General features: G+C 40.8%; 1 protein-coding gene across 2 annotated transcripts in view; it reads left to right on the forward strand.

Annotated features, from left to right (window-relative positions):
- Positions 1-20604, forward strand: part of LOC115217341 (ubiquinone biosynthesis monooxygenase COQ6, mitochondrial) — a 46051-nt gene that overhangs the window by 14031 nt on the left and 11416 nt on the right. For both annotated transcript variants that reach the window (XM_036507474.1, XM_029787002.2), the window contains exons 7-9: positions 3556-3663; positions 8384-8462; positions 12844-12970. In XM_036507474.1, coding sequence (XP_036363367.1) covers positions 3556-3663; positions 8384-8462; positions 12844-12970 — 314 coding nt within the window. The remainder of the gene's footprint in view (positions 1-3555; positions 3664-8383; positions 8463-12843; positions 12971-20604) is intronic.

The raw sequence follows: 20604 nt of genomic DNA on the forward strand, positions 1-20604 counted from the left end.
TGATGTACATAGGGGTCATGGAATTGATTCCTGAAATGAAGAGGGAACAAGGCTACTGGAGTTCTGTGATGCAAATAACCTATTGATCTGCAACACCAACTTCAAGAACCCAACCAGCCACTTGATAACCTACCAATCAGATGGCTATGCTAGCCAGATCAATTACATTCTCACCAGGCCACAGGATGCATGGCTGCTCTTAAATACAAAGACCCTCCCTGGTGAAGAATGTATCCCCCAGCATAGACTAGTCATCAGTAACTTTAGACTCCAGGCCAGAAGGATGCCAAGAAGCAGACCAATCTGGAAAAGAAGGATTTGGAAGCTTAAAGACCCTTCACATGGTCCGAGATTTAGGGACAACCCAGTTGAGAAATTTGATAAAAGGGAGGAGGAGCTACAAACTTGTGACAGAGGGCAACTGGGAACTCTTGTGGGACAACTTGTTGAGTGCCACAGACCAAATCTGTGGATGGTGCAAAATCCCAACCAGACATAGGGTAAAGTGGTGGTGGAACGTTGCCATAGATAGGGCCATTAGAGCAAAGAAACAGGCCTGGAAGAGTTGGGTTAGCAGGGAGCTGTGTATCAGATAGCCAGAAGGAAAGCTAAGTGACAGGTATATCTAGCCAAGGGATAAGCAGAAAAGAGGAGTTAGGTATGTAAAAAGCACCTTTCAAGCATTGAACCTCACAGAGGCAAAGTGGTTGAGCTCCTTTCAAATGTTGGACCTCACAGAGACAATGACCAAGACCTTTGGTACTATGTTGTGCTTAAAAAGAAGACCCATCAAGCCAAGTAAAATTGCAGTCATGCAAATGGCACCCATGCCAGTGGCATATAAAAGCACCCTTCGAGCATTGGGCTTCACTGAGGCAAGGACCAAGACCATTTGGCATTATGCTGGGCTTCGAGTGTTGGGCCTGATGGAGGCAATGACTGAATCCATTTGGCATTATGTTGTACTTGAGAAGAAGACCCATCAAACCAAGTAAAACTGCAGTTATGGCAGATACCGGTGTCATGCAAATAGCACCTGTGCTGGTTTCAAGCATAGAAAAGCAAAATTTAGACCACAACAATGATGAAGAAGAATTTTTTTCCATGAGAACTGCAGTGAATTTGCCTTTAGAAGTTAAAATATGTCACAAACATCATCATCATCATCATCATCATTTAACGTCCGCTTTCCATGCTAGCATGGGTTGGACGGTTCAACTGGGGTCTGGGGAGCCCGAAAGCTGCACCAGTCCAGTCAGATCTGGCAGTGTTTCTACAGCTGGATGCCCTTCCTAACGCCAACCACTCCGAGAGTGTAGTGGGTGATTTTATGTGCCACCAACACAGGTGCCAGACGAGGCTGGCAAACGGCCACGCTCGGATGGTGTTTTTTTATGTGCCACCGACACAGGTGCCAGACGAGGCTGGCAGACGGCCACGCTCGGATGGTGTTTTTATGTGCCACCGACACAGGTGCCAGATGAGGCTGGCAAACAGCCACGATCGGATGGTGTTTGTTACGTGCCCACAGCACGGAGGCCAGTCGATGCGGTACTGGCTACGGCCACGTTCGGATGGTTTTCTTGTGTGCCACGTGCCACCGGCACTGGTACCACAAAGATACAAATTCCATTGATGTTCATCTATTTTGATTTGTTTTGATTTTCACTTGCCTCAACAGGTCTTCACAAGTGTCACAAGAAGGAAGGTAAGCACAGGTGGACTGACTACGTCCCAGGTAAGGGCCACGGGTTATGGCCTGACTAGTCTTGCCGGGTCTTCGGATGGTGTTTTTATGTGCCACCGACATAGGTGCCAGATGAGGCTGGCGAACGGCCACGATCGGATGGTGTTTGTTACGTGCCCACAGCACGGAGGCCATTCGATGCGGTACTGGCTACGGCCACGTTCGGATGGTTTTCTTGTGTGCCACCGGCACTGGTACCACAAAGATACAAATTCCATTGATGTTCATCTACTTTGATTTGTTTTGATTTGATTTTATTTGATGTTAAGTAATTGTTTGTTTATTCCTAATCACTGCTTGGCACTGATGCTGTTGTATTTATCCTGACCAGGCAGTCAAATAGTACAACTCAGTCACTGATGTTAACTGTTTTTTTTAGTTGAAGCTATAGCTTTAAATCTGTTCAAGGTTATCGCTCTTTATTATTTCCCATTGAGGAAGACTAAGAGCCAGAAACAGCTGAATGGGAATCCAATAGGGGGAAGCACTGGGCAGATATGGTGTTTTTACACTTTTTACCATAGGAGAGGGTTTTATTCTTTCTGGTAACTGCAGCAAATTTGCTTTTAGAAGTTAAAATATCTCACAAACATATTTTAACTAACTTAAAATTCTTTTAACTGTGTTTTAGTTTTTTTTTCTCTATTTTTGTCTTATTTTCATGTTTCTTGCATGATTTAACATTAAACTTCTTAAATCTATCCTCATAGTTTCTACACTTGTATATGTATGTGCATGTGTGTGTGTCTGTCTGTCTGTCTATGTGTTGGTTTGAGCTATCATGTATGTTTGTGTATGTGTATGTGTTTGTATGTATATGTATGTGTGTTTGTGTGTATATGTTATTTCACTCTCCCCCACCCCTGCCCCTATACTCTATCCATCTCTGTCACTGTACATCACTCTCTCTTTCCCCCACCCCTTTCTCATCCAACATCATATACATATTTTCTGAACTACCTACAGATTTATATTATTTACATTTGACAGATATTTGTCCTCATCTTGTTTGTTGTTAACACATTTTGGCTGATATACCCTCCAGCCTTCATCAGATGTCTTGGTTCGAAATTTCCCCAAGACACCTGATGAAGGCTGGAGGGTATATCAGCCAAAACATTCTGTTAACAACAAACAAGACAAGGACAAATATCCATCAAATATAAATAATGTATATGATTCCTCATCTCTTAAATATAGAACTGTATTACCTACAGATTTGTTACACCGCTGCTCTCCCTCCTTCCTGTCACTTATCACCTCCTCTCCTCTGAGCCACTCCTATTCTTTCACCTTCATACCTCACCAGTTCTTTTCACTACATTCACCTCTACATCCATCTCTAACCATTTGTCACTCTCCTCTCACTCTAATGAACTTATCCACCCATCCTACTCAATTCTTTGACCATTAAGAAAGTATCTCAAAATACCTTCTTATAGCTTAAGAATACACTTTGACACTTCATCACCTCCAATGTTGTCTTCTTTCTAGCTGTTCCCCACCTACTGTGGGAAAGCTTTATGTCTCCCCTATAACAAGACATATCTTCCATGTACCTCTATCATCTTTTAGCCTCTGAAGACCTGGCATAATGCAGGGTCCCTCTCTACTACAACCCCACTCAGCTAAGGGTCTTTTGCAAATTATTTGGTGACCTCACAAATGTTGGTGTCCCAGAAAAAGGCACCAGAAGCCTAACCAAAGCAGACATTGAAGCTCAGTGCAGTCTGCTTGCTCATTGGATTCTGTCTAACCATCCATAAATTGAGTTATTGATTTGCTTCTTTCTATCTTCCATCCAACAGCTATCAAAAAAAGAAAGTTCTCTTGTTTGGAGCACCAGCCATGAACATGCCAAAGAATTGGTCTCCATGGATGCTGACACATTTGTTGATGCAGTCAATAATGCTTTGGTAAGTAAACACTGCTGATTCCATAATTGTAACACTGATATAGACATATCAATGAAGACTATGATAGTTCATATTTCTTATTTTATTCACTTGTGTGTGTGTGTATGTGTCTTAATATGTGGAGAGATCCAAGCGTGTCTTGATAGCAGTTTTTAAATATATACTTATATAAATATATCAAGATGCAGGGATGGTTGTGTGGTAAGGAGTTTGCTTTCCAGCCACATGGTTTTAACTTCAGTCCCACTACATGGCACCTTGGGCAAACGTCTTATACTATAGTCTCAAACCAACCAATGCCTTTGAGTGGATTTGATCAGCAGAAATTGAAAGAAGCCCATTGTATATCTATCTATCTATCTGTATATATATATTATATATATATATATATATTATATATATATATCTATATATATATATATTATGTGTCTGTGTTTGCCCTCCATCACTGCTTGACAACCAGTGTTGGTATGTTTATGTCCTTGGAACTTAAAGATTCGGCCAAAAAAAAAAACAATACCAAGCCCTGTGGTTGATTCATTCAACTAAAATTCTTCTAGGTGGTGCCCCTGCATGGCCATAGTCTGATGGCCGAATTAAATAAAAGAATAAAAGAAAGAAGTTATATATGCGTGTGTGTATGCAGGTGTGGTTGTGAGGTCCAGATGTGGCTAATTATTGGCACAAGCATGGCTGTCTGGTTAAGAGGTTTGCTTCAAAACCATGTGGTTTTTAGTTCAGTCCCACTGCAAGGCACTTGGGCAAATGTTTCCTACTATATCCCAGGGCTGACCAAAACCTTGTGAGTGAAGCAAATAAAAGAATAAAAGAACATGGAAAGAGGCTGAGTGAAACAGAGATAATAATGGTGGCCTGGCCAAACTAGCGTATGTATGTATGTGAGAATGGTGTGTGTGAGTGTGTATGTGTGAATGGGGAACGAGTTCATGGGCCTATTTGTGTGTGGTGAGGGTACTGAGTTAGGCTGTATACAGATGGGGGTGGTGAAGGAGAGGGGCAGTTGAAGGTGGGAGGTATGTGGGAATCTGTAGGTTGGTATTAGATGAAGAGAGTTGGCAAATTAAGGTCATAAGGAGCAAAGGAATGAAGGGAGAAGATTAATTCTTGTTCAAGGCAAAGGTGGTAGTTCAGGTGACTCCTGTGCAGAGACAGTTCAAACACAGACAGATGTTGCAGCAGATGACGGTGGAACGGAAGTGGCACAAGACGAGGTAGTCATCGCCGAGTCTGATGTCTCAGAGGTGCTCAATGAATTGGTGACCAAGTGGCATCCCATTTGACCAATGTACAGTGAAGGATAGGGAGAGCAGGTAATGCAGTAGATAAGTAGATAATATTGCTGGAGATGCAGGTAAAAGAGTCAGTGATGTGATAGAGGCAGTGATGGGTGCTGGTGAGAATAGTGGTGTTGGAGAGGTAGAGGCAGGTGTGATAGTATGGACAAGAGCAGGGGAAGAAGCCAGGAGTAGGGAAGAAACTGTGGACTAGAAAGTCACACAGGTTATGGGTGCATATGAAAGAGGGAAGGGGCAGGTTAAGGAAGATGTGTAAGGTGGTGGGGTCAGACTGGAGTCAACGAAAGGCTCAGAGAATAGTGTGTTGGAGGGATTGTAGGTGAGGAGAAACTAGAAACAGGTAAGCATGGGATAGGTGCAGGGAGAGAGAGAGAGAGAGAGAGAGAGAGAGAGAGAGAGTAGAAGCACGGTCAACAGATCTTGCCCAAGCAAGGGCAGTTTGGATATCAAAGTAGGGTAAAGTGGCAAGTCATGAATTGAGACTGGGTCTCAAAATCATGGTCATCACTACAGAGCTGGCATAGACAGAGGAATTGGGAATAGGGGATGGAGAGCTTGGTGTGGTTAGGGTGGGAGGAGGAGACATTGAGGTAGGAGTGTTAGTCTTTGTGTTTGTAGTGGGTGGAGGTGGTAAGAGTAGAGTGGTCCATACCAATGGAAATGTCAAGAAATTCAACAGAGATATTGGAGACCGTGGAGGAGAATTCAAGGGCTGGATGGAAGGACTTGGACGAAGCAGAGGAAGGAGTCAAGATGTTTACAAAGTTATGAGGTTGCACTGATACAGTTGTTGATAGTATGACCATGTAGCTCAGGAGTAGGACCAGTGAACTGTGTGAATATTTGGGCTTCAACATAGCCTACGAGCAGGATTACATAGTTGGGGCTCAATCTCATTCCCATAGCCACTACTGAGACCTGTTGGCAAAACTCACCCATAAATGAGAAGCACTTGTTGAAGGAGAGGACAAGTTCAGCCAAACAAAGAATTGTAGAGGTGTCGGGCTGAGGGTCTGGACAAAGGTCTAGAAAGTGTTTTAATGCAAGAAGACCATCGTTATGCAGGATCACCATGTAAGAGATTTGATATACATATATACATCACGATCATCATCGTCATTGTTTAACATCTGCCTTCCATGCTGGCATGGGTCAGACAGTTTGACTGGGGACCAGCAAGCCAGTAGGCTGCACCAGGCTCCAATCTGATCTGGCAAGGTTTCTATAGCTGGATGCCCATCCTAACACCAACCATTCTGAGAGTGTAGCGAGCGCTTTTTACGTGCCAGTGGCACGGGAGCCAGTCAGGCGGCACTGGCATCGACCACGTTCAGATGGTGCTTTTTACATGCCATATATAAATATATATCAGGTCATCCCATAAGTTCTGTCCGAATTTTAGATAAAGAAAACAAGTGCTCAAATATTATATTTAATTGAAGTTTAATCATCAGTGTACTTTCCCTGATTATCTATAACTTCCTTCCATCTATTTACGAGTTTTTTAATCCCATCAATGTAAAACTCTTGGTTTCAAAGCAAAGAACTCTGAAATGTCAGTTTCAACCTCCTCCTGGCTTGTGAAAGTTATGCCCCCCAAATGATTCTGTAAACTATGACACAAATGGTAGTCTGAAGGAGCAAGGTTGGGAGAATAAGGTGGAGGAGGAATTTTTTCCCAACCAATCTCTTCGATCTTCTGTGATGTGGTCTTTGCAGTGTGGGGTCGCGCATTGTCCTGATGAAACATCACTCCTTTTCAAGTCACTGAAGTGGGTCTTTTTTACTTCAAATCTTGGTTCAAACTCTCTAATTGCTGACAGTAGACTTGAGCATTGATTGCTGCATTAGGTGGTAACAATTCAAAGTGAATTACTCCTTTGCAATCCCACCAAATAGAGAGAACCTTTTTCCTATGAAGTTCCCTTCTTGGTTGTGGTTGAGCTTTTTCCCTTTTACCAAACCACTGTTTACGACATTTAACATTTCAATAGAAGATCCATTTTTCGTCACAAGTTTATCCAAAAAGGCTGAAATGAGTTCATGAGAATGGAAAGAAGAACAGATGTCAACTCGGGATTTGCGGTTGCTTTCAGACAATTCATGAGGCACCCATTTTCCAAATTTAGAAACCTTTCCAAGTTGTTGAAGATGACGATGAACAGTTGTATGGTTTGAACTAAGCTTTATTACCAATTCTTCAACTGATAATGCAGGATTTTCTTCAAGTAATGCCTCAAGGAGCTTATCATCAAACTCAACTGGACATCCTGTTCGATCTTCATCTTCAAGGCTGAAATCTCCACTTCTGAATTTTGCAAACCATCTTCTGCAAGTTCTTTCATTCAAGCATTCTTTCCCATAAACTGAGTGTTTCGAGTTGCTTCGGCTGCAGAATTTCCTTTTTTGTACTCATAAAGTATTATGTGCCTCAAATGCTCTTTGGATACTTCCATGTTAGAAAGGGTTTCAATCAAAGAAATATTAATTCTATTATTCTGTAAATCATCATCATCGTTTAATGTCCGCTTTCCATGCTAGCATGGGTTGGACAGTTCAACTGGGGTCTGGGAAGCCAGAAGGCTGCACCGAGCCCAGTCTGATCTGGCAATGTTTCTACGGCTGGATGCCCTTCCTAACACCAACCACTCCGTGATTATAGTGGGTGCTTTTTACATGCCACTAGCACGGAGGCCAGTCGGGGTATTTAATTAGTTAAATGTACACAAATGCATAAAAATAATTTTTAATTCCATTAGACATTCTAAAATACTATTAAATTTCATTCAATTTTAAAAAAGGTAAAATCGGACAGAACTTATGGGATGACCTGATATATATATATATATATAGACACACACACGTATTCGTATATATACATACATATAATGGTCTCTTCTGTTGAAGATACTTACAAGTGCACAGTTGTTCAATCAATTGAACAATCTATTCATTAAATCAAAGACACATGAACACATTTGCTCAGTATGACAAAATGTGACAAGCCTCGACTTTTGAATAACAGAGAAGTCTTTATGGTGGGCTTCGACACAATTTCCATCTGCTTAGTGGTTAAAAAACAAACAATTCATCCATGTGTGTGTGTGTATGTTAGATTACTGTCATTTATCAAATTTATCTCTATATGTTTTATATGTTAGTCACTTATCTCAGTGTGTGTTTGTGTAGATTGTGTGCATGTGTGCTTCACAGGTGTCTCTTAATTATTTCATTCTCTCTCTTTCTCACCTCACAATTCCCTAACACTCTCTCTTGCTCACTTCATATTCCTTCTCACACCACATACTATTCTTCTCACATTCTCTCGTCCTTTGCTCCTCTCTCTCCTTCTCTCTCTACCCCCTCTCTCTCCCTCTCTGACACAGTTTTTATCTTTATCTTAGTGGCATGATGATAAAAAGGACCAACTTGCTTTGACATTTGGAAATTTCATGGAGAATTTTCTACAGAAACTTGTCCCTGGTAAATCAGTTCTTTATTTTCACTTTAATTTGCCTCAAATCACCAAGCTAGATAGTATTTCTGCTAATTATTAGACAGACAGACATACATACATACACACACACACACACACACATACACACACATGCACATACACACACACACACTCATATATATATATATATACACACACATGTATTTACATACACATCAAAAAGAAGGAACTAAGGTTCCTTCTCAAACCATTGGCCATAAGGCCAGTTTCTCAGATTCTGTGGCATACGCACTCCCCTCCTGGATTGGACGCCAATCAGTGGCACAATTATTCTCCTTTGCCATCTGAGTGAACTGGAGCAACGTGAAATGAAGTGTTTTGCTCCAGAACACAACAGCATCATCTCATGCAAGAATCAAAGCTACTACCTTACAATCATGTGTGCAACCCCATGACTATTGAATCACACACCAAACACACACACACATATAGTATGTGTATAGTCTCTCTTAAATCATTTACTGCTTTATTTTTACATTCATATATCTCAAATCACTAAGCTGAGTAGTATTTCTGGTATTTCTTATACATACATATTTATATGTATGTGTATGTACGTATATATATATCTCAACATCATCATCATCGTTTAACATCCAGTTTCCATGCTGGCATGAGTTGGATGGTTTGACAGAGGTCTAGAGAGCCAGCAGCTGCACCAGGCTTTAATCTGATCTGGCAGAGTTTCTACAGCTGGATGCCCTTCCTAATGCCAACCACTCCAAGAGTGTAGTGGGTGCTTTTTACATGTCACCAGCACAGGAATCACTCAGGCAGGCCTGGCATCAATCACATTCAAATAGTGCTTTTTTTACATTCCACCAGCAGAGGAGCCAGTCAGTGGGTACTGGCATCAGTCATATTAGGATGGTGCTTTTTACGTGCTACCAGGACAGGGACCAGTAAGGTGGTCCTGGCATCGATCACATTCGGATAGTGCTTTTTACATTCAACCAGCACAGGAGCCAGTCAGCGGGTACTGGTATTGGCCACATTCAGATGGTGCTTTTTATATGTCACTGGCACAGGGACCAGTCAGATAGTCCTGGGATCGATCACATTCAGATAGTGTTTTTTATGTACCACTGGCACAGGAGCCTGTCAAGTAGACCTGGCATCGACCATGTTTGGATAGTGCTTTTTACATGCCACCGGCACAGGAGCCAGTCGGGGCACTGGCCACAGCAATGATTTTGGTTTTACTTGACTCAACAGGTCTTCTCAAGCATATCATATTGCCCGGTGCATCAGGGGTACTCTTAACATGGGCAGACATGCATGACTGCGATCTCACTTAATTTGGCAGGTCTTCTCAATCACAGCATATTGCCATATTGCCAGTCTCCTATCATTGCCTATGTGAGGCCCAATGGTTGAAGGTCATGCTTCACTACCTCATCCAATGACTTCTTGGGTCTACGTCTTCCACAGTTAGGGAGTGACACTTCCTCACACAGCTGTCCTGATCCATATGTAATACATGACCATACCAGAACAGTCGTCTCTCTTGCACACCACATTTGATGCTTCTTATGCCCAACTTTTCTCTCAGGGCGCTTACACTCTGTCGTGTATGCACACTGATATTACACATCCAGTGGATCATATTAGCTTCATTTCTTTCAAGCCTATGCATGTCCTCAGCAGTCATGGTCTATGTTTCACTGCCGTGTAGCATGGCAGTTTGCACACATGCATCATACAGTCTACTTTTCATCCTGAGCAAGAGGCCCTTAGTTGCCAGCAAAAGTAGGAGCTCCCTGAACTTTGCCCAGGCTATTCTTATTCTAGCTGCTACACTCTCAGGGCAACCACCCCCACTACAGACTTGGTTCCTAGGTAGCGGAAGCTATTAACTACTTCTAGTTTCTCCCCCTGACATGTGATGGAATCTGTTTTCTAAACATCTTCAGTGTTTATTGCCCCAGAGCATCTGCCACACACAAAACTATCTTCCCGGTTAACCTTCCTTTGATATTGCTGCACCTCTTATGCATCTATAGCTTACACCGGGTACATCGTATAGAGTTTCTACCCACACCTTTTCTGCAGATCAAGCAGGGCCATCTACCTAAAGGGGTTTGTGATTTGATGGCCTTCGTACTTACTAAGACTTTGGTTTTTGCTATATTAACCCTAAGGCCCTTCGATTCTGGACCTTGCTTCCACACCCTAAACTTCGTCTCTAGTTCTGGTAGTGACTCGGCTATTAGAGCAATGTCATCAGCAGAGAGGAGCTCCCAGGGGCAGCCTGCCTTGAATTCCTCTGTTATTGCCTGGAGGATTATAATGAATAAGAGGGAGCTGAGGAGTGATCCTTGATGATCCTATTTCTACTTGGAATTCTTCACTATGCTTGTTGCGAACCCTCACCTTACTGACAGCATCCCTGTTCAGGGCTTGTACAGCTCTTACCAACCACTTGTCTATTCTCAGTTTCCACATGGACCACCAGATAAGGGATTGGGAGAGGCTGTCAAAAGCTTTCTCCAGGTCAACAAAAGCCAAGTACAGAGGTTTATCTTTGGCTAGATATTTCTCCAGTAGTTGCCTTACCAGAAGTATAGTATCAGTGGTGCTTCTACATGGCACAAAACCCAACTGCATCTCATCAAGGCTAAGTCTCTCCCTAATTAGTTGGGCTATGACCCTCTCTGTAACTTTCATCACCTGAACCAATAATTTGATACTCCTGTAATTATTTCTATCTAAAGCATCACCTTTACCCTTGTAGCAGTTGACTATGGTGCTGCTACACCTGTCATTGGGTATGACTCTTTCATGAACTACCTGATTTACGATGTGAGTGACAAGATCATAACCCACACCACCTGATATTTGAAGCATCTCAGCAGTGATTCCTGATGGGCCAGGTGCTTTCCCTGTCTTCATATCCTTAATTGCTTTATCTACCAGGGTGCTGTCTATTTGGGTAGCTGGTCCCTCAGTTGGGTCGACCTTTGGCAGACTCTCCTCCTCCCATTCATTTTCCATATTCAGCAGTCTTTCAGAATGGCATCTCCAAGCCTCTTTCTTTGCAGAATCATTAAATGCAAGTGAACCATCATCCATACGCACACTTTTCTCTCTTGTGACATCATGGTTTTCTCTCACACACTGTCTTGCAATCCAAAATACTTCACTTCTTTGGTTCTCCTGTCACTGAACATTGGCAAACTTCTTCTTTACTGCTACTCTCTTGGCTATATATACCTGTCTGCTAGCTTCCCTATTGGCTATCTGTTACATTCTCCTGCTACCCCCACTCTTCCAGACCTTCCAAGCTTGTTTCTTTGCTCTAATGGCCCGCTACAGTATTGTTCCACTACCATGTTACCCTAGGTCTGGAAGGGACTTTGCACCAGCCACAGATTTGGTCTGTGACACTCAGCAAGCTGTCTCACAGGAATTCCCAGCTGCCTTCTATGTCACAGAATTGTAGCTCCTCCTCCTTATCATCAAATTTCTCAGTAAGGTTTCCCTGAATCTCTGACCATGTGAAGGGTTCTTAAGCCTCCAAGTCCTCCTTTTCCAGATTGGTCTGCTTTTTGACATCCTTCCGGTCACGAGTCTAAAGTTACTAATGACTAGTCTATGCTAGGGGGTACATTCTTCACCAGGGAAGGTCTTTGTATTTAAGAGCATCTGTGCATCCTGCTGTTTGGTGAGAATGAAATCAATCTGGCTAGCAGAATCACCTGATTGAAAGGTTAGCAGGTGGCTAGCTGGCTTCCTGTAGTTGGTGTTGCAGATCAATAGGTTATTTTATCACAGAACTCCTGGAGCCTTATTCTCTCTTCTTATCTGATACCAACTCCATGGCCTCCATGTACACCATGGTAGATACCAGGTTGCTGTCTGACATGCCCATTAAAATCTCCAGCCAAAAAGATGAAATCATTGTCACCTGTCTTCAAGGTAGCCTGCAGAAAAATATCATGAAAGTGATCCTTCTGTTCATTTGGCAGGCCTGCTTGTGGTGTGTAGGCAGAAATGATTGTTGCTACTAAAGACACAAGGCCTGCAATTTTAGAGAAGGGTATTAGTCAATTACATCGACCCCAGTGTTTCACTGGTACTTTATTTATCAACCCTGATAGGATGGAAGGTAAAGTTGATCTCATCAGAATTTGAACTTAGAACATAAACATGGACAAAATGCCACTAAGCATTTTGCTTGGTATGCTAACGATTCTGCCAGTTTGCCACCTTTGTTTGAAAGTAATATTGGAACTGTGAATGGTTTAGTTGATCTGTTTGCCAGAAATCCCTGAAATACTTACTTCATGTGAGATATGACATAATTTAAAATATATGTTTAATGGACCCTTTTCTTTCTGTTAAAAGGAGGAGGTGGTTCTTTGAGACAAATGCCACCAACAATTTCCAATGTTGATGAAGGATCACGTGCCTTGTTCCCCTTAGCTATGAATGTTGCCTCATATTTTGTCCGACAAGGAGTTGCCTTAATTGGGTAAGTATTTCTTACTTTCTACCAGATCAACCATTCATAAGACAGGCATACGTACATATACCTACACTTACATGTTGTATCAATATACTCCATTGGATGTGCAACATCACTGCGCATGTACAACAAAGTACAAATGTATTAAGAGAAAAGTTGGGCATAAGAGGAATCAAATGTAGCATGCAAGAGAGAAGACTCCATTGGTTTTGACATGTGATGTGTATGAATGAGGACAGCTGCATAAAGAAGTGCCGATCACTGAAAGTGGATGGTATCCAGGAAGATATGGGCTGTAGTGGTAAGGACCGATCTCAGGATGTTGGGCCTCACAGAGGAAATGACAATGGACTGAGATGTCTGGTGATATGAAGTTCTTGAGAAGACCTGCCCACATCATTGAAACTGAGTTCTAGAAGCACTGTGTCACAGCCACACGTAGCAAGAAAACTTCTCACACACCCTACCACAACAACCCAAACTACATCTCTTCTTCACATTTCCACTTCATGCACTATGCTTATCTCCCACACACCAATCCTGTACTCTTGGCTCTGTGCCACTGTATCATTGCTCTCTGCTAGCCCCCAACTTGTGTGCTCCACCCACATGCCCTGTCTCAATGTTTCATTGCTATCTGCTAGCCCCCCCCCCATCAACATGTGTGTTCCACCTACATGTAACAAGTAAACTTTTCACACACCCTACCCCAACAACCCAACCTACATCTCTACGTTTCTTCTCTTCCTCACATTTCCTCCTTCATACACTATACCTAACTCTTACTCCCCAATCTTGTCCTCATGGCCCTGTTCCTCTGTATCATTGCTATCCGGTAGACCCCCCCCCCAACTCTCTCTCTCTCTCTCTCTCTCTATATATATATATATATATATATATATATATATATCTTTGTGGTACCAGTGCCGGTGGCACACAAGAAAACCATCCGAACGTGGCCGTAGCCAGTACCGCATCGACTAGCCTCCGTGCTGTGGGCACGTAACAAACACCATCTGATCGTGGCCGTTCGCCAGCCTCATCTGGCACCTGTGTTGGTGGCACATAAAAACACCATTCGAGCGTGGCCGTCTGCCAGCCTCGTCTGCGACCTGTGTCGGTGGCACATAAAAAACACCATCCGAGCATGGCCATTCGCCAGCCTCGTCTGGCACCTGTGTCGGTGGCACATAAAATCACCCACTACACTCTCGGAGTGGTTGGCGTTAGGAAGGGCATCCAGCTGTAGAAACACTGCCAGATCTGACTGGCCTGGTGCAGCCTTCGGGCTCCCCAGACCCCAGTTGAACCGTCCAACCCATGCTAGCATGGAAAACGGACGCTAAATGATGATGATGATGATATATATATTAGAAGGTTTGGAGATGATGTACAGGTATTTTATATTAGAAGAAATGAGGTACTCAGAAATTTGGATGGTTTTTATTTACAGATATTTATTTGTATATTACATGTTTTTATACATCATATAACTTATATCATATATTCGCGCTTTCTTCCATTCTAGTGAGGTTTTCAAATCGAACTAAGTTCCTGTGAAAAAATTTTTACCATTTTATAGTGTTATTGAGCATGTAGTGGTGGGGAGGGATATAAGATAGTACAAGAGGGTGATGAATGGGGAGAAAGTGAGAGAGAGTATGTATGTGTGTATGTGTGTGTTTTTGTATCTGAAAGAAGTGTTAGGAAGAAAGGGGAGGGAAAGTAGACCATAAATTATATTTCCTTTTTATCATTGTCTTGTGAGAGTGTGTGTGTTTAAGGAGGAATGGTCAAGTTGTTAAGAGTAATCAGTGCCACTTTTGTTTTTATTTTTTTGCAACTATAAATGGTTTTTGGTTTTTAGAAATTGGCCATTTCAAAGAAGAATTGTCTGGACTTCTTTTTATTATTGTTTTGTGAAGGTGTGTGTGGGGGTGGTGGTGCCTGTGAGTCTGGAACGGGTGTCGTTGGAGAAGGGAAGAAAGAAGAAAAAGAGGAAGAAGAAATAATTGTGTTGATATTTATATCACTATATATATATAAATATATATATATATATATATATATATACTAAATGCTACACTATGTTTGTTGAATTATAAATTGAAAGATTTGTCCTTCAATGTATGATGAGCAAAATTTCATAAGGTCCATACTTGAAAAAGAGACTTTCTTGAAGTTACAGATGACAGAATACAAACTGACAACCACTAAGTCTGTTGTCTGATCTTCAATTGATTTAGTCTAATATCTCACTAATTGACAGCTAAATAAATATTAAGTTTTATCATACAGGAGCAACTGGTTCCTCAAATAAAAGTAAAATGGTTTCATTCAAATATTAGAATATCCTTTGTTCAATGTTGTATTTTCAAAAACCAAAACACATATGTAGAACTGTGTTTGTGTGTGTTTAATACAGTTTACTTTACAAATTTGGTCCTTCATCTAGTACAGCTTATTATAGAGATATTTTCAGCCATTCAATTTGGGGGAGAACTTAGTTATGAAATATTTTTCCATATTCCTCCTGAAGGAGGTGTCATTCTTTGGACATTTGTAGAAGGGAAAGATCTTAAATTTTCCTTCTCCACATGTATCTAGGTGTTTACTCAGTGGTATCTTGCGCAGTTCCTCCTGTCGGACATGTTGTCGGTGAATCCTGGCTTGTTGGCATAAAGAATTTCCAGTTTCACCTATGTAATCCTCCTTGCACGTAGTGCAGGTTATGCAGTATATTACATTCTGTGTCTTGCAGTTCATATCTGCATTTATTTTGAATATGTGACCACTTTTAAATTTCATTTCTTTGTCTCTCTATGTATTTTAGGTGGGGTTACTGCAGATCCCACATCTACCATTTCCGTACTCTTTTACAAAGAATTCAGTTTTAGTTTCTGATGAGAATTTTGCTCTTGTTAGCTGTTTCTTTAGGTTTTTGTCTTGTCGTCTACTGCTTTTTATGCAATATTTGTTTAGTGTTTTCCATTTTGGGGCTTTGTAAGACTATTGGTAGGTTTGAATGTATGATTTGGAACATGTTGGTAACTCCAGGGTTGTGTGTGTTTATGAAAGGGATAATGTTTTCTTTGTTTTTTGTTTTGGGTGTCCTGAGTTGTGTGATGTCTAGTTTCATTGCTCTTGAGATTCCATTTTTTATTAGTTTAAGGGGGTATTTTTGTTCTAGTAGGAAATTTTAAAGTTCATCTAGTCTTATTAGGCGTGTTTGTGAGTCAGTTACTATGCTGCATATGCGTCTTGCCATACTATATGGGATGTTTCTTTTTATGTGGGATGCGTGGCAGGAGTAGAAATTTAAATATTGGTGTGTGTCGTTTTTTTTGTAGTGGATGTCTGTTGTGATGATGGAGTTGTGTATCTTGATGTTGATGTCTAGAAAGGGAAGGCTGGTATCTATTGTGAAGTTGATAGATGGGTGCAGCGTGTTGAGGATGTTGTGGAATGTTCGTAGGTCTTCTGATCTGTTCCAAAAGATGAAGCCGTCATCGAGGTAGCGTTTCCACTTTTACTTGATGTCTTCTCTGAAGTCATGTTCAAAGACTTTCCCTATTTCATCGTATAGTTTGTTCTCAAGGAAACCCATCACCAGGTTGGCATATGAAGGTGCGAATTTTGTACCCATAGCCGTGCCCTTTATCTGTCGGTATGTCTTGTTGTTGAATGAGAATGTATTTTCTTCGAGTATTAATTGGGTGGCTTGGGTGATAAAGTCTGTCTTGAAACGTTCGTCTATGAGTTACCTGTATTTTTCTACCGATTGTTTTATTGCTTCCAGACTTAGGGTGTATGGTATGTTCATGTATAGGTTTGTGACATCGAAGCTTGCAAGTATGGTGTTTTTCGGAACTGTATTTGGAATGTGTGTGAGGAAGTCTATGTCATCCCTTATGTAGCTTGGTATGTGTGGGCATAAAGGTTCGAGGAGTACATCTATGAAGTGGCTTAGTTGTTGTGTTGGTACCTGGGATCCTGCCACTATTGGTCTCATTGTGAGGTCTGCAGACCTTTGTATTCTTATATAGTGGTTCCTCTGTTCCTTTGTGGCTCTCTGTATTTCAGAGCTTTTATGAATTTTAGGTAATCCATAAAAGTTGCTATCTTTGGTTCTTGAGTTGCATAGATAATCTTTCTCCTTATCTGTAAAGGAGTCCTGGTATTCATTGACTAATGTTCTAATTTTTTTTATTGTTGTTTTCTCCGGTTTTGTTGGTTCCTCTTTATAGGATGTCTGGTTGTTAAGCAACTCCAGTATCTTTTCTTTGTAGTAATCTGTATCCATCATTACTATTGCTCCACCTTTGTCAGCTTCTTGTCATTTTTTAGTTTTTGTAAGGCTTGTTTTTCTCCTCTGCGAAGGTTCTGTTTGCATTTGTGTGTGTTGAGAGGGAATTTGGAGATTGTCTCTATGTATGTGTCTAGGTGTTTGTCACTTCCCTTGTAAGGGGTGAAATGGGTTTTTTTCTTATGATTGAGTTATCTACTGTTTCTTTATTTTCAAAGAATTCCATAAGGCGGAGGTGGTGGCTGAAGTTGTCTATATCAGTTTTTAGTTCTATGAGATTTGGAGTGGGTGTGGGTGTAAATTTGAGGCCTTTTAGTAGTAGGTTCATTTCATTTTCGTTAAGTTCTCTTTTAGATAGGTTTATTATTTTGGGGTCTATGTGATTTGTGTGTTCATTCGGAATTTTTGGTGTATTGGGTCTGGAGTATGGTTGAAGTATCCTTTCCTTAAAAAAGGGGTTGTGTTGTTGCATCTCCAAATTCCATTTTCAGTTCTTAGGTTTTCTTGTAGTAGTAGGGGTGGTCTGTATGGTATGTATGTGTTGTTTTGTCTTTGGTAGTTGTTTTCTTCCCATCTTCTGTGTTTGTTGAGCCAATTTCTATTACTGGGGTTCAGGTTTCTTTGTGGGTAGGTGGATGGTTCATGTTTTGTGTTTGTATTGTATTGATAGTGGGGGTTGTTTTTTATCCATCTTGTAAATTTGTGGGGTCGCATAGGGTTGGTGTTTGTATGGTTTGGATTTCTTCAATGTTTGTTGTAGGTTGTGTGTTGATTTCTATCCACTTGTTTATTGTTCCATGTGTGTGTCCATTTAGGATGTCCAGTGTTATGTGTTGGTGGTTGTTCATATTCTGTTTGTTCTCTCCAAGTGTTATAGGTTGTTGGTTGTATGTATCATGCTCGTCTTGCTGCTTGTGTGTTTGTCTTTGTAGGGTTTTGGGTTGATGGTCGTCTTTCATATTTTGTGTGTCTGTTTATTGGGAGATTCGGCAGTGTAAGGAGCGGGTTTTTGGTTTGTATTTGGTAGGGCTTATTTGGATGTCTGGGAGTCCAATATGTTCATGATGTTGGTTTGTTTATCTTTTCATTTGTTTTGGTAGTTTTTTTGTCTTCATAATTGATTTTTCCCCATAGTTCTTTTCGTAGTTTAAAAACTACTCCTGTTGTTTGGTCCACATAATTCTGGATCTTTCCTCCTCTCATTTGGTATCCTCTTTCCATAATTGTTGTAGTTTTTCTTTGTTTTGGTTATTGTTCCTTTCTGTTATTTTGGCCATTATGACAGTATCAATTGTTTTAATTTTATCTTCCTGGTGTAAACTTTGTGTTTGTGGAAGGGAAATTTCCGTTTCTAGTCGGCAAAGGGCTAGGTTTGCATGTATTGTTGTTTCTTCTAATGTTTCACCTCTTATTTCTTTGATAAGGAATTTTCTAGGGAGTATTGGATTCTTCATGTCCCACCAGTTTTGGTATATGTTAGCTATGTTCTTACATCATATGCTTTTCCAATAAGCATGTTTACGTTGGTTTAGAAGTTTGTTCCAGTCTTGGGGGTTTTGAAGGTTTTTCTTGGTTTGTGTCAGTTTTTGTTTCGTCATTTGTTGTCCTTTGTGATTGGGGTGGTCCCGTCAAAAGATTTGTGTTGTCAGTTGTGTTTGCTTGATTATTTTTAGAGAGAATATTTTGTGTTTGGATCATATTTATTGTTAAAGCAATGTTTGCAAAGATTGTATCTCTTTATGGATCTGATATTAAACCATCCATTCTGATGTCTTGTACATCCAAATAAATATATTAGAAGGTTTGGAGGTTATATATATATACACACCCAGGCTTTTGCTACTCACTCCCCACTTCCACACACTTTAACCAAGCTTCTTTCACAATATCCTACCACTTATATTACGGCATTCGAACCTGAAGGCACTTGTCACCATCTATATCTCTCTCTTCCTTTACTCAACCATCCTATTTATATTCTGATCCCTGTCCCTTGTGAGTATGCTCAGCACTTTGCCACCATCTCTATCTTGCTGTCTCCTACTCTCTCTCTTCTTCTCCTGCACTTCCCTCAGGATGAGTAACAACATCTTTCATCTGCAGCAGTGCACTTGTTTCTGACTTCATTTCTGATCTGTCTCTCTCTCTCCCCCTCCCCCCACCCAGGCAACCTTGTATCTCCTCTACAGCAAGACACCTGTTTCTATCTCTCTGTCTCACTATAACCTTTCCGACACAATATCACCTCCTCCAATGCCCCCTCCCTCTCAAAAGAGATTTTTTTTTCTTTGTCTTGCAAGTACTTGGTGACCCTGTCAGTGCAGGTGCCACTTAAAAGCACGCAGACCATACTCTAAAGTGGTTGGTGTTTGGAAGGGCATCCAGCTGTAAAAATCCTGCCAAAAGAAGTCTGATGCAGGCTTCTACTTGGCCGGCTCTTGTCAAACTGTCCCACCCATGCCAGCATAGAAGGCAGACATTAAACAATTATGATGATATATATATATATGTGTGTGTGTGTGTGTTAAGTGCACAACTAAAGGAGACACTTAGGTTGTGCCTGTTAAATAGATGCTTGTATCTATGAGTGTGTGTGTGTGTGTGTGTGAAATAAATAAATAAATATATATATATATAAATAAAAAATATATATATATATAAATAAATAAATATATTATATATATATATATGAATAAATATATATATATATATGAATAAATAAATATATATATATATAATATATATATATATATATATATATATATATATATATTTACATATATATTTATTTATTTCACACACACACACATAGATACAAGCATTTATTTAACAGGAACAATCTAAGTGTCTCCTTTAGTTGTGCACTTAACATAAAAAGCATTTTAACAAGCACCCACAAAACAAGGAGTAGGCAGGTTGCTCTTGCAGAGTAAGCAATAACTGTCCAATAGGAGGCTGATGCAAGGTGGTAACTGACAACCCCAGATGATGGACAAACCATTATTATCAACATCAGTAGAGTGACTGGCCCCACACCATATGTTACCAGCAGTACAATCATCACAGCTAGAGATGGTGACCAATCCGGGACCAGCAACACAGAGGAGGAAACCAGGGTCCCCAGTACTACCACCTCAGACAATGACAGACGGACGGAGTGAGTGTGTGTGTGTGTGTGTGTGTTTGAAGTGATGTACAGATATTGTATATTAAGAAAAAGGAGGCAGTCAGAATTTTGGATAATTGTTTATTAGTACTTTCGTCCATTCATGGAGACTTTCTGAAGAGTTGGCCACCTTTTTCTTAAAATATATGCCGTAAATCCTCGAGTATA

Source organism: Octopus sinensis, linkage group LG11, assembly GCF_006345805.1.
Source record: "Octopus sinensis linkage group LG11, ASM634580v1, whole genome shotgun sequence".
Lineage (NCBI taxonomy): Eukaryota > Metazoa > Mollusca > Cephalopoda > Octopoda > Octopodidae > Octopus > Octopus sinensis.